This window comes from Giraffa tippelskirchi, chromosome 12, assembly GCF_054371585.1.
Source record: "Giraffa tippelskirchi isolate mGirTip1 chromosome 12, T2T-mGirTip1v1.2.pri, whole genome shotgun sequence".
In the NCBI taxonomy this organism is placed as follows: Eukaryota; Metazoa; Chordata; class Mammalia; order Artiodactyla; family Giraffidae; genus Giraffa; species Giraffa tippelskirchi.
The window spans coordinates 73357218-73372513 of record NC_137286.1 but is presented as its reverse complement, the minus strand read 5'-3'; the positions used below and the strand labels follow the sequence as shown (position 1 = coordinate 73372513).

Sequence of the window (15296 nt, the reverse complement as noted above, 5' to 3'; positions counted from 1 at the left end):
AACAGTGTCATATTTCATTTTCTTGGTCTCCAAAATCAATGCAGATGGTGACTGCAGCCACAAAATTAAAAAAAAAAAATGCTTCTCCTTGGAAGAATAGCTGTGACAAACCTAGAGAGTGTATTAAAAAGTAGAGACATCACTTTGCCAACAAAGGTCCATTTAGTCAAAACTATGATTTTTCCAGTAGTAATGTATGGATGTGAGAGTTGGACTATAAAGAAAGCTGAGCACAGAAGAATTGATGCTTTCAAACTGTGGTGCTGGAAAAGACTCTTGAGAGTCCCTTGGAAAGGAAGGAGATCAATCCTGAAGGAAATCAACTCTGAATATTCTTTGGAAGGAATGATGCTGATGCTGAAGCTCCAATACTTTGGCCACCTGATGTGAAGAGCTGATGCATTGGAAAGACCCTGATGCTGGGAAAGATTGAGGGCAAGAGGAGGAGCGGGCGACAGAGGATGAGATGGTTGGATGATATCATTGACTCAGTGGACATGAATTTGAGCAAATTCTGGGAGATAGTGAAGGTAGGGGAAGCCTGGCATATTGCAGTTCATGAGGTTGCAAAGACTTGGGCATGACTTAGCGGCTGCACAACACCAACAAAAAGTCATGATGTGCTCACTAGGACATGTGTGCCTTGCTCATTATTTCTTCTTCCTCAAAATACCCTTCTCTCTTCTGCCCACTTTCCCCTGGCTAACTTCTCATTTTAATACTCAGATTAGACATCATCTTCCTGAGAGTGTCCACTCGGATTCATGTCAATGTACGGTAAAACCAATACAATATTGTAAAGTAAAAAAATAGATAAATAAATAATTTTTTTAAAAAAGAAAGAGCCTCCTTTGGGAAGCTTTCTCAGAGACTTCCCAAGATTGAGTTAGATCCTGTTCACTTGATATCCTGGAAACAGGCATTTATCCCACACAATGCTTTTGTTTTCAGATTGAAGGTTTTCTTATTAGCCTTTCACACCATTATATAAAGTCATCAAGGGACTCTGTCTCATTCTCAGTTAAGCCCATGATATTTAGAGTACCAAAATAAATATGTTTGATATGAATGACTGATTATTTTTTTAGCCATTGCAGTCTTCCTACTTCTTGACACCAGTGGGCTAAGACTTAAAGTTCATTCTGTTTTGTTTTATATCCTTAATGGAATACATTTCCAGTTTAGAACTTTATAAGAGGAAAAGGTACTAGTATTTTAAGAACAATTACAAATGATAACTGACATTTAAAAAATGATTATTAAAAAAATAAATAAATAAAAAATGATTATAGACTGTAGGTGTTCACATATATATCATCTGTAAAATATTCATGAACTTGTCTTATCAGAACTATAAATAACTAGAAAAAAATTTCAGTGGGTATTTTGCCCAGGCATTACGTTTATTTTTAACTGATTGATTTTTTTTTCTTTTTTGAATCTATTTGCATAACTGTCAATCCTTTCCTTTCAATATTTGTTGACTACTCACATTCTAAAGGCACATTGCTGGGCAGAGATTGCACAAATCAGCAAAATGGTATTTGGTAGCACTGACTGCTTTCTTACAGTGAGCAAATCTTCCTCAGAGTGAGGACAGTGTTCAGGTATCTGTGTTCCTTGTCTCTGTGAGCTGAGACTGTCCAATGAGTTGATGAGCTCCATATGCTCAACACTGTCCTTTCATTACTTTCTTCTTTTTCTGCCACAGATCAGCACTCTAGTTCTCTGGGCTGAGGTAGATTAGAACTGGAGACTCCATAAGCTCAGGAGAGGATTGTATTTTCCCTCTTTTTGCAAATGTCAATTGAGATGTTCTAAGAGTGCAATGAGGATCCTCAAGACAGGTATTATTGCAGTCAAGTCCACTTTCTACACCTTCCCTAGTATTGCTTCCCAGGTGGTGCTAGTAGTACAGAACATGCCTGCCAGCACAGGAGACATGAGAGATGTGGGTTCCATCCCCAGGCTGAGAATATCCCCTGGAGAAAGAACCGGGCTACCCAATCCAGTATTCATGCCTGAGAAATCCCACGGACAGAGGAGTCTGGCTACAGTCCATGGGGTCACACAGAGTTGGACATGACTGAAACAACTTAGCACACACAATATTGCTTCAGCGATGCTACTTCATAGGCAAGATCATGCCTGGTGTCTACATAAAACGAATGCAGAGCACCCAAAAAGACAAAGGCTTTGAATTTTATTTTTAATACATGTATTCTACACAATTGTTTTAAAAGAATTTCTTTTTCCTATTCCTTTTAACTACCATTGATAGAAGCATAACTGCCAAGAAAAAAAATTTTTTTTAATAGGGTCAAGGCATCTAAATAGTCAAGTAATGCAAATTGTTTCCTCCCTTGTAGCTGAAATTGCTTTGTTGCTTTAAATTTCCCAATCCAAATTAATGAACAGTTTTCTCTGTAGTATAAGAATGGATCTGGCAGTGCAAAGATCAGAGCAATCTCTTCTTCATTAAATTGGGCAAAGAAGACTCACTGGTTCTCAAACTGTTAAATGGATATTAGGGCTTTTAATGAATGGAACATTTATTTTTGTGCCAGCTCAACTAGCAACATTGACATGATTAGCATACATTTTGGCAACCATTATAGCACAAGGTGTTAGTAAAAAGGGGCTTTTATCTTTGAGTTTAATTTACTTTAACTTCCCTTGTTATAAATGTTTTTAATGTGAATGAGATGTTTTTGTAAAGGAAATCCTGGCACAAGAAGTTATTGAAATATGTCCTTTTATTAATATTAAAGACATTTTTTAATGCTAGAGATGAAATCTGTATCCCCAAACACATGAATCTCTTCAAATTCAGAAGTGAATAAAGTATTTTGTTATTTATACTGATAATTAAATCATTGTGATTGTGGAGGACTGCATTTTTTTTTCTTTTAATGGTGCTACTTGTTTCACATGTACTTCCTTCCTGTAAAAAAGAGAAATAGATATAAAAATAACTGGTGGAGAACAGTTTCCTCCATTGCTCTATATTAATTACAAATGAAGTTTGGAGGGCTATATCAATTATGAATGAAAAGTTTGGGGAGCTAAATGATCTTAGTTTCTTAGCTCAGTTGGCTCTAAAACAAAAGGAATTTCCAATAAACATGTATTTCCCTTTTATTGTTTCATATCTTATTATCTTATTTAAATTGTCAAATTGAAAATAAGAAAATGAGTTAATACATATTCAAAAGATCTTAAGTTTTTGTATTCAATTCTTTTTTTTTGCAAAGTGTTTTTATTTTAAAATTGAAGTTTATAACAGAGTTAATAGAGGATTTTCAATTAAAATGAGTGTTCATAATTGATTCTAAGTCATAGTAAATAAATATGCATGTACACATGCATGGGTATAAATTTTCATATGAACTATCAAGTACATAGCCATAGTCTTTGTCTATTTTATATATATATATATATATATATATACATATATATATACATATATATACATATATATATGTCTATAACTGTACTTACATTTAACGATTTACCCAATGTTTATTTAAGTAATAAATTAGTATAATGTAAACTTTAGCATAACATAATATTTACAATTTATTCACATTTTATCTTTAAAAGCATATGAATGCCATTAATGGGCACTTCAGTAAAACAACAAACCCATGTTCAAATATAAAACAGTAAAAAATGAGAAAATTATGAAAATATATGCCTTTAATTTGCAGATATATAAACACTTTTGGTACAGTACAGACACATGATGCCAAAAAGTAGAATGATCCAGTTTAAGCTAACAAATTCTCTGTTTACATAGATAATTTTGCTATAGCTCTCATATAAAATAAAATTTCCAGCTCACACAATGAAGTGAGGGTGATCAATCACAGATAAACCAGCTTGCTTCACTGCAAAGCATTCAGTAAAAGCTAAATTATCAAAGAGGTCTGCTGCTGGGCTTACAAATAAACTCTTGGAACAAATCCAAAGCCAAAGAAAGGAAGCCAGAAATGGTAGCCAACAAACCTAAACAACAACAAAACGATAAGTATAACTTTCATAGACAAGGTCCTGCTAAAACAACAAATAGTGCCCACTAGCTTCTAGAATAATTTTAATAAGATTTCTTTTTTTTTATGTAACACATGAATTTAAGCATATAAGATCTAACACAAAGGCCAAGTATAAAGTACTACTGATGAGTTGTGAAAGCATCAAAATGTCATGAACACCTATTAAGCAACTAAGGATTGAAACATATCTTTGTTTCTGGTTGTTTTTCTTGGACATAACTTCTAGTTACATTTTCTGTAAGAAAGAATTCCCTGTAATAATAGTAAATGCAGTGGAAAAGCAGAAAACCACCAGAGTACGCAGAAAGTGAATTATTCTTCAGCACATCAGATCTTTAACACATGACAAAAGATTTATCTTTGCTAAAAAAGAGCTGTGCTTCTCCACAGATGCCTTCTTTTTCAAATTAAAGATGCCTTCTCTTTCAAATTATGCATGATGCACTTGTGAGGTAATAAACATTCTGTTTACAAATGCATTTATTTTCTTTTTAATCAAATATTTAATTGGGGTGAAATCCCATTTAATCTCATCTTTGTTTAATGTTAGAAACAATATATTTAAAATAGACTCTTTCATTAATTTCATGTACAATACCTTAAAATAGTTCCCTGCAAAGGAGCAGTCGAAGCCCTCTTGTGGTTAAAGGACTTTTTAGACAAAAAATGCAATGTACCATTTTCTTACCTTACTCCTAGGTTTTAACAATCATCTTCTTGGTGTATGAAAGCTGCAAATCATGTTCAAGATTTTCTAAATAACAGCTCCATAGCTGTTAGTACCAATTTCATTTAAAAATTTCTGTACACATATTATAACCTCTGATTTTGAATTTAAAAACCTGTAAGCAGCTATTTACAATATAGTACAAGTTATAAATTAGATGTCCTTCATTGATTGGAACTGCTATCCACACTCTTGTTTTGGTGGTGAGAAATCCCCAAAAGTCAGTTGAAATATCTCTGCTATTCCACAGCAAAAAAATTAAATATTAGAAATATCCACTGGTTTCCTCTCTCTCATATGCAAGTCAATTTTTCCTTTTAATGGAATTTGTACTTCCAAATTTTCATCCTCCCTATGGTGTTTTTTCTGTCTCCTTAAACAGATGTATATGCCCATCCCTGTTAAGAATGTGATAGAACTCAAGCTTATTACAGACAGAGCTACTAAGGTGGGCATACAAGACACAGATTCAGCTCTCCTATGAGTTGGTTCTATTGAAATCTGCGGTTCTTTCTCCTCTACGTTAATTTCTGGTTCCTTTCTTAAAAGATTCTCAATGTAGCTCTCATTACTGACAGTGTCATTGACAAACAGATTCACCATGACTGTGGAATGGAGAGGTTCTGGATAACCATGATCACTCACTTTCACCAGTAATCGATGGAGCCCATAATCTGTCTGCAGCAATGCCTCCTCCAAAGTAATGTTGCCAGTTTTAGGGTCAATTCTAAAGGATTCAGGCCTAGGCCCTCTTCTTCCTATGATGCTATAGGCGATGACAGCATTCATGCCTGTGTCTTTGTCAACTGCATAGACCTCTGTAACTAGTGAGCCAGGGAGAGTAGAAGGCAACACCAACAAGTAAGACATGTTGGACTGAGGAAATAAAACGAGAGGCGGGTTGTCGTTGATGTCTAGAAGGAGAATTGTGATTTTTGCAGTAGAGGAGAGGGGAGGAGCACCCCCATCGACGGCTTCGACCCACAAAGTGTAGGAGCTTTGCTGCTCTCTGTCCAGAGAGACTTTAGCTCTCAGCATGTCCTTTCCGGTGTCTATGACAAAAATATCACTCTGGTTCACCACGGAGAGAGCGACCCATCCATTTTGCCCAGTATCAGCATCTGTGACACTAATTACTCCAATTTCACCGTATCCTGGAAAATTTTCTGGCACAAAGAAGCTGAAGTCCTTGTTGATGAACCTAGGGCTGTTGTCATTTTTATCCAACACTGTGATAACCACAGTGGCTACTGATTCTTGGGGTGGCTTCCCAGAGTCAACAGCTCTGACAGTGTACCTATACTTTTCTTTCTCCTCTCGATCCAACTGAGTAGAAACTGTCAGAATTCCTGTGACACTGTCTAAGGAAAAATATGATGGAGCATCAGGTCCCAGAAAATATGAAACTTGGCCCCTCTCTCCACTGTCAGCGTCTGTAGCATCTAGCTTAGTCAAAAAGGCATTGGGTGCATTATTTTCTTCAATGGTTAGTTCTACCAAGGGTTGAAGGAAAACAGGAGCATTATCATTGTCATCTAAAAGTTGCACTTTAATCATTTTTTTGACTTGAAATCCCTCAGAGTTCCAAGCTACTACAGCTATTTCATAGAACTGCTGTAGCTCATAATCCATAGGTTTTGTCGTTTCTAAAAGATACTCATTACTGTATGGTTTGTAGGGCAATAACCTAAATGGTCCTTCACCATCCAGATAGCAGTTCACCTTGTATTTACCTTCTGGATCTCTTATGGTAAAGAATGCAATTGGAGTGTTAACAGGTTCCAATTCTTTCAGGTAAACAATACCATCTATCTCATTCGCTATATAACGAGGGATGATTTCAGGTGGCCTGAAAATGACTTTGATAATAGTCACCAGGGCAGTGATCACAGCAGGGATGCAGCCTGGCCCATTAGCAAGGATGGTGAGCTTGTGTGTTTGCAGAACACTTCCTCCAATCTTACTGAAAAGTTTAATGACCCCGGTGTTTTCATTCAAATGGAATAAATCCTTGGATGCTTGTGGAACTTTCTGACTGTAAGAGTAGGTGATCTGAGCATTGTTTCCCAAGTCTGTGTCCACAGCATGAACAGCTGCAATTGGTGTGCCCACAGTAGCATTCCCATACACAGTGATGTTGATTTGTGAGTCTGTGAACAGCGGGCAATTGTCATTAATGTCACTTATGCCAATGGTGAGGGTGGCACTGCCTAAAAGTGGTGGAGACCCACCATCCTCAGCTATGATGATGCTCACATACTGGTCCTGGGTCTCTCTGTCCAACAGCCCCATGACAATTAGGTAGGGGGTGCGCTCCCCATTCTCATTCTCCTCCACGTCCAGGGTGAACATACGATGGTAATCTAGCAAGCGATAGGTCTGAACACCATTAGTGCCCATATCGGGGTCCACGGCAGGATGCTCTATGGCCAGCCGGGTGTTGACAGGTGCATTTTCTGGGACCCAAACTGATATTTGAGAAACAGGGAACCGCGGGGCATTGTCATTGATGTCCCGGATAGCGATTTTTACCTTCACAAACCTAAAGTATTCCTGAGGCAGGACGAGGACATCCAGAAGCAAAAGACAAGAGTCAGCAGAAGGCGAAGAGGAGATAGAAACGCTGCCCGCCCAGGCAGTCCCTCTGCCTCCTTCAAGACACAAGGCCTCCCGGTCGATCTCCTGGGCAGAAGTGTGCAGCTCCCCCGAGCGATTGTCTAGGGTCACGTACTGGCCACTCAGCCCCTGGGAGGCCAGGCTGAAGGAGAGAGGAGGGCTCCGCTCGGCGACGCTGAGCTGAGGCGACTGCGACTGCAGGTCCTGCCCCCCTGCGCTGGGCAGCAGCCGCAGGTCCTCCGCCAGACTGCCGATGAGCACCCCCGCCGGCAGCCCCTCGTTCAGGCTGTACAGAATCTCCGTGGCCCGGCTGTAACTCGCCAGGCAGTTGAACGGTCCCACGAAGAGGAAAAACAGAAGCAGATGCTGAATGGGGGAGGGGGAAAGAAGGCTAGTTACATACACGCGGAATCACAGAGCCTGGAGTCAGAACGTCTGCCCCGGGCTCCTTCCGGCTCCATCCCCATTCTCAAAGGCAAAGGCTCCAGTCAAAACAGGGTTAAGAGGAAACTTGCTGCAAGGGAGGGATCTGCGCGGCCGCGCTGTCTCCAAAACTTATTTTCTGTTTACTTTCCGCGCCGCATCCCCACCCCAGCTCTCGCCCGGTTCCCCATCACCCTCACTCAGTAAATGTTCGGAATCCCAAACCATCGTGCACCCCGGGAAGGATGGTGGAGGGGCTGCACCGCGAGGCAGGGAAATCACCAGGGTAGGTCGCGGGGAGGGGAGGGGGCTGGTAGTGGAGAGGACCGAGAAGTGGGCTCTTTATTTTTTCCCACTGAAATGTTTCTACAGCTAAGGTCCCAGGAACGCGAAATGTCTTACATCCCTTGCTATGAGACCGATAACAACAACAACAATAATAAAAACATAGAAACTCTAGCCCCTCGGGCTCCCTACTCCACTAAACAAACGCTTTAGGTCTGAAGAACTGATCTTCGTTTTAACACGTACCTAAAATCAAATCGAAAAGATCTGAATTTCCACCCCATGATAAGCTCTCACTAATCCCCCTCCCTAGGGAAAGAGAGGCAAATGCGGGAAATGAAATGCAAAAACAATTCGTCAGTTGCAGAAGACAGTCAAAGCCAGATGCTGGCCTCAGGAAACCCCTCTATTTTAAAGCCATTTGAGCACACCCCAAGCCCCTTCACCTCATCTCCTTACATTCCTGCTTCAGAAACTTCTCATTACCCAAGGATTTGCCTATTCCTTGCTAAAATGAAGAGACATTATCCCAAACTCCCTTTCCCTCCCCTCAACCTTCCCTTGAAGTTTGGAATAAGGCAAACGTTTGAAAAACATCAAGGGGTAGGAACCACACCATGGTGCTGCATCCTGTCAGGGCCGCGGGACTCCTGGACTTAACGCTTACCGGCAGGTTTCCGTGGCTGGCGCTGCTGCTGGGACGACTGAGACTCCCCATATCCGGGCGCGGGCGCCAGGTCTCCCGACTCCAGCTCACTGCCCAGGCCCGCGAGCCGCACGCATCCCCGCCGCCGCGCGTTCCCCGGGAGGCTGCGGGCTGCGCGCTCGCGCAGGAGGGCGGCAGAGGACACTCCCTCTCTGGGCATGCAAATCGCGGGGGGAACTTCAGCCAATAGTCCCCGGCTTGTCAATCAAGGACAGCAGCTCCAGGAGGCCAGAAAGGCGTGGGGGCGCCGGGGCACGGTGGCGATTTCCTGCTCCGGACGTGGGGACATCCAGACCCGGCCTGAGGAGCCGGAGCGGGGACTTGCCTCGGAAGACGGCGGCTAGGCTCCACCTGGTCCGGCTCCGGGCGCGTGCCCACCGGCCTCTCTCCTCGCAGCACCAGTCAGGACTCAAGTTCACAGGTTGAAAATGCGAGAGGGAGAATTCGATTACATAAATAAGTCTGCATTCATATCCGAATAGAGCATAGAGAGTAAATAAGTATGCATTCATATCCGAATGGAGAATAAGTATGCATTTATATCCGAATAGCAAGTCGCATATACAGAGCAACCACAGGCGCGATCCCCAAATGCCAGCTTTGCCACCAGTTCATCGAAGACTTGGATTCAGCAATGTTTGCAAGGAGGAAGAAACCCCAGTTTCTCTGCGGAGGGAAGGGATTTCAAGCTCTTTGTAAGGCGATCTGAAGCTGAGAAGCAAATATATGAACTCAGTGAAGATTTCGATATGCTTTAATTTTGAAGCTTCGCTGTTGGTGGTGGCAAAGCTTCTGGCAATTTCCTTGTCGTAGGCTCAAGCGTCCCTGGGTGTCTGCCTTGTGTTCTTTAAGAGAGTCGCGGCTTCTGGCTAAGGTAAAGAGCCAAAGGGGAGAGTAGAAACTATAGCTTGGTAGCACAAGTGGTTCTGCCTGCAAGCAATTTTTACCATAGTTCTCTAAGGAAAAGAGGTGGATTTTTTTTTTTTTTTTTTCAAGGCACTTACTGAAGCCTGGGGCTTCCCGCATAGCTCAGTTGGTAAAGAATCTGCCTGCAATGCTGGAGACCTGGGTTCGATTCCTGGGTTGGGAAGATCCCCTGGAGAAGAAAATTGCAACCCACACCAGTATTGTTGCCTGGAGAATCCTGTGGACGAAGGAGACTGGCAGGCTACAGTCTATAGGGTCGCAAGAGTCGGGCACGACTTATCACTATCTTTCTTCCTTTTATTTACTGAATCCTAGGTTTTTTAGAAATAAAGGCTACTTTTCAGGTTATTACTTTTTTTTTTTTTCTCGGAATGCTTACTGGGAAAGGAATACTGGAAGAGTGGTGCAAAATGGTTGGATAGCCCCTCTGACTCTGACACTAAATAGACATATGACAAAATTCTAAGTTTATAAAATCAGGGCTAGTGAGAAACCGCAGTGTATTAAGTCTGTGAAACACTCTTTGATCTGCAGGGTGCCTAATGGGAAAGACCATTGGCCTTTCCCTGAGTAGACATTTCACTTCATCACTAGGTTTCCATATATCCCGTGTACTATCTTAAACATAAAGCCCTCCTGCTAAGTAACTAACCACTGAGCCTGGAATAGAAAAGTCTTTCTCTTGGGTTGGAGAAAGATCTGACATCCTATGTTTTCCATAGGCTCCACTTTATTTTTTTTTCTTCTACTATATGCTAAATAGAATATAAATTGCTTAGCAGAGCTAATTATTTTGATCCTGACACTTCCTATTTTGTCCTCATCCCTACTAATTCTAGAGACACAAAAGTCCTAAATATTGATGCCACACTATATCAGAAAACCTGGTGTAACAGCTTCTTATTGCACTAATGGGGCTATACATGGATTTCACAAACAAAACTTCTTATAATACAAATCTGGCTTATAAAATTAGCTCCTTTAAGCTCTTTGAAGTGAAATTGTAATGCTAATGAAGTGGTAAACACACACGAACCTGCACATGTAGGTGTAAGGCCATCACACAGCTGGTAAACCAAACAGTCAGGCAAGTATTCTTTGCCTCTCCGTGCTTCTTCAGCTGCTTGTTCTGCCCTGCAGCTGAACTTTTTTTTTTTTTTCCTAGTTGGGGGCTAATTACTTTACAATATTGTAGTGGTTTTTGCCATACATTGACATGAATCAGCCATGGGTTTACGTGTGTTTCCCATCCTGAACCCCCCTCCCACCTCCCATTTACCGCAAGATTGGTAAATAATTACTTAAGGATCTGCAGTTGAAACATATCCAACTGCAAAAATCAGTAGAAAGCTGTTTCTGAAATGTGTTTATTTTATGTCTTCACACAATGCTCACAACCTCTGGAAGTTTGGGGCACATGGCCAGAATTAGGCAATCTGTCAATAGTCACGATACATACAGCTTAGACACAAAATCTGAATTAATTCTATATCTGTACAGATAGCAGCAGTGGTAGACTCTATATTCCCTTACAGCTCATCCCCTCTCCAACAGGTTAAGATCACTCACCTTCTATTTTGGTGAACATTTGGGATCTGTTTTCTTTAGTTTATGCTTTGTCTAGAAGGACACTACAATCAGCAATAATTTTCTCTAGTGTTTCTATAAAGCATGATCACATAAATTATAAGTCAAAACACAGAAATTAAACTTTCTGGAGATAATGTTTGGGACAGCAATAACCTCCTTTACTTTAAGTTGCTGTGGTTATTGCAAAGTTCCTGCATGGAAGTTTGTCATCAAGGCCAGCACAATTTGGGGTAGTATCTTACATGACACATTCCAAACTGTTAACTGAGCTACCTATTATCTTTCCCCTTTGAAGGCCTAAGTAGAGATTTCATGCAGGTTTAAACTGTAAATGAGCTTAGAAATAAAAAGAAAAGAACAAATGCCTTTTTTTTATTCTCTTGTATCTTCTTCCTTGGCACTGTGAAAGTGTCCCGAAACTCCTCTTCCTTATGAGCCAGCTCTGTGACCTGCCATCTGGTGTCACATGTTTCTTTCTAAGGATGACTTAGAGAGCTTCTATGCTATTAGCCCCTTGAAAATAATACTTATGAACTTCTCAGATGTCTCATTTGCTCTGGGCCTGCTTCCCAGGTGTTCTGTAAAAATCGATCTAGAAGAAGAGCTAGATTATAAGCCTCCCAAGCTTATTTTTTCTACAGACAAGGAAAACAACTTGCTGCAATAGATGGCACTGAGCTGAACCAGGGGATTTGGATACCCTTCTCTAGGTTGTTATGAAGTTACTGTGTGACTTTAGGCAAGCCATCAGATCTCTCTGCTTCAATTTCCTATAAAAATACCCATACACAGTACATAAGCATGTATGAGGAAATAGCTTACCAAATATATGTCTTTGATAGAAATTGCATAATGATACATAGGTTAGTTTGATCTTTATTTTATTACAATATAATACAGAAGGTTAATAATAATTTTCATTTATTGAAAGCATTCTCTCCTTGAGGTTTTATTTCTTTATTTGCTGTGACCTTGCAAGTGTCTATCAAACTTTGTACATTTAGCAAACATACCCTAAAACTTCTAAAATTGTGAAGTATTATTTTTCCAGGTAGTTTTTGTTTATATTTTTCAGTTAACTCTGATAATATCATTTAAAGTATTTAAATGACAGTATGCTATCCATAACATTTTATGTGATTAATGCATATACAGACAGTTAAACTTATTTTGAACCATACATTTTTTTTACAAACATTCTGGTTGTTCAAGATTATAAATAAATACAAATTAAGCATATGACCTTATTTGAAGACTGCTTTATGTAAACAAAGACTACAATGAGGTAGCAACTCACACTATTCAGGATGGTCATTATTAAAAAAAAAATCTACAATTAAGAAATAATATGTATGAAGAAAATGGAACCCACCTCCACTCTGGTGGGAATGCAAATTAGTACAATTACTGTGAAGAACTATATGGAGGTTTCAAAAAACTAAAAACAGAGTTGCTATGTGATCCAGCAATCCCAATTTTGGGCATATATCCAGACAAACTATGATTTGGAAAGACACATGCACCCTTATATTTATAGCAGCACTGTTCACAGCAGTGAAGACAAGGAAACAACCTAAATATCCATTGACAGATGACTGAATAAAGAAGATGAAGAATATTACTCAGCCATAAAATGTAATGAAGTTATGTCCTTTGGACCTAGAGATTACCATGCTAAGTAAAGTAACCCAGAAAGACAGATACCAAATGATATCACTTATATGTGGAATCTAAAATGCAACAGAAATGAACTCACTTACCAAACAGAAACGGACTCACAGACATAGAGAACAGACTTGGGGTTCCCAAGGAGTAGGGAGTTCTAGGAAGGGTTGGATTGGGAGTTTGGGACTAGCAGATGCAAGCTATTATGTAGAGAATGTATAAACAACAAGGTCCTATTGTATAGGACAGGGAACTATATCCAATCTCCTGTAATAAATCAATATGGAAAAAATATGCAAAAGAATACATATATATATGTATATATATATATATATATATATATATCAGAAACTAACACATTGTAAATCAACTATACTTCAATAAAAAAGGAAAAAAAAAGGATTATTTTATTTTTTGCTTGTTAATATATGATTTTAGCAGTCACTTTAGATGTCTTAAAATATGTTGTATATAGGTATAATGTTTATGTAGATATAGAATAAATGTGAATATTATATTATATATGGGACATTTAATAATATGTAAATATATTATATAATCATTGTAAATATATGGTAAAGAATCTCTCTGCAATACGGAAGACCTGGGTTCAATCTCCAGGTCTGGAAGATCCCTTAGAGAAGGGTATGCTCACCCACTCCAGCATTCTTGCGTGGTAGCTCAGTAGTAAAGCATCTTCCTGCTAACGCAGGAGACATGGGTTCGATCTTTGGGACTGAGTCAACAAGCATTTATCACTCACCAACAATGAGAAAAACATTATTATAGGCATAGATCTGCTATTTGAGACTTTTTTGAAGTAAAAACCTCTTTAGTCAAATATTGGTTCCTAAACACATACATGTGCTTCCCAGGTGGTGTTTGGTAAAGAATAAAGAATCTACCAGCCAATGCAGGAGATGCAAGAGATATAGGTTCAGTCCCTGGGTTGGGAAGATCCCTGGAGTTGGAAATGGCAACCCACTCCAGTACTCTTGGCTGGAAAAACTCCAAGGACAGAGGAGTCTGATGGGCTGCAGCCTGTCATGGGGTTTCAAACAGTCAGACACGACTGAGTGCACACACACACACACACACACACACATATACACACAGACACGAACTTCTCAGTGTTTAGCTAGCTTAGATATTCTCACAACTTGTAAACAACATATATCATGAATGTTTTCTTTTTTTTTAATGATGTGTATGTGTATACTTGAAAGTATGTGTATACTTGAGAGGGTCTGAATAACTTTATGAATCTCCTAGTTAGCCCTCATTTTATATATTGGTTGAGAGCAAGAGAGATGGTCCCTACCTAATGAGAATCCTCAAAACACTATTTCTTAAAATAGTAATAGATTTTGGCCTCAAGATTATCTCCCCAATATCAGAGGATAGCTTATTAAATGAGCATTTTTGTTTTACTATTATTTCCCAAACCCTGCTGTTAAACATTGCCATAAGTACTGGTTACTTTGTTTTATATGTTATTAATTTTACAAATTTACAAACTTTTTCAATAAACAAGAATAGCTTCTCTCGTAGCTCAGTCGGTAAAGAATCTGCTTGCAGTGCAGGAGCTGAGAAGGTAACCCACTCCAGTACTCTTGCCTGGAAAATCCCGTCGACGGAGGAGCCTGGTAGGCTGCAGTCCTTGGGGTCGCAAAGAGTCTGACACCACTGAGCGACTTCACTTTCACTTTTCACTTTCATGCATTGGAGAAGGAAATGGCAACTCACTCCAGTATTCTTGCCTGGAGAATCCCAACGACGGCGGAGCCCGGTGGGCTGCCATCTATGGGGTCACACAGAGTCGGACACGACTGAAACGACTTAGCAGCAGCAGCAGCAGTGCAGGAGACCCAGGTTCGATTCCTGGGTCGGGAAGATTCCCTAGAGAAGGAAATGGCTACCCACTCCAAGAATGGCAGTGTTCTTGCCTGGAGAATTCCATGGACAGAGGAGCCCAGTGGGTTACAGTCAACGGAGTCACAAGAGTCAGACGTGGACTTACCGACTAAATAATAATAATAAAGTAAGCACATTGGTTCTTCTGCTAAGAAAACTGGGTAGTTAAGAAATAAATGTATTTATCTTGCATTATTTGTATGAAAAGGGTGCACATAAGCTAATTTACTGTAATATAAAATTGTATTCTAAGACATTTACCACTGTGCTGTGCAACTTATAAATGTGACTTTTGTTAAGCATTGGTCTATTCTGAATAGTACTTTCCTTTTTGTTTTAGAAAACTTTGTATAAATAGGTTTCACATATCTCTTCTTTTTTCCTGTAT

General features: G+C 39.8%; 1 protein-coding gene across 1 annotated transcript; it reads right to left on the bottom strand.

Annotated features, from left to right (window-relative positions):
- Positions 1 to 2738: 2738 nt before the first annotated feature.
- On the bottom strand, positions 2739 to 8839 carry PCDH20 (protocadherin 20). The gene is made up of 3 exons (XM_081550316.1): positions 8774 to 8839; positions 4744 to 7764; positions 2739 to 2944 (listed from the first exon to the last, which is right to left on the bottom strand). The coding sequence occupies exons 1-2, from the start codon at positions 8822 to 8824 to the stop codon at positions 5041 to 5043; spliced, it is 2775 nt and encodes a 924-aa protein (XP_081406442.1). The 5' UTR covers positions 8825 to 8839; the 3' UTR covers positions 2739 to 2944; positions 4744 to 5040.
- Positions 8840 to 15296: the final 6457 nt, after the last annotated feature.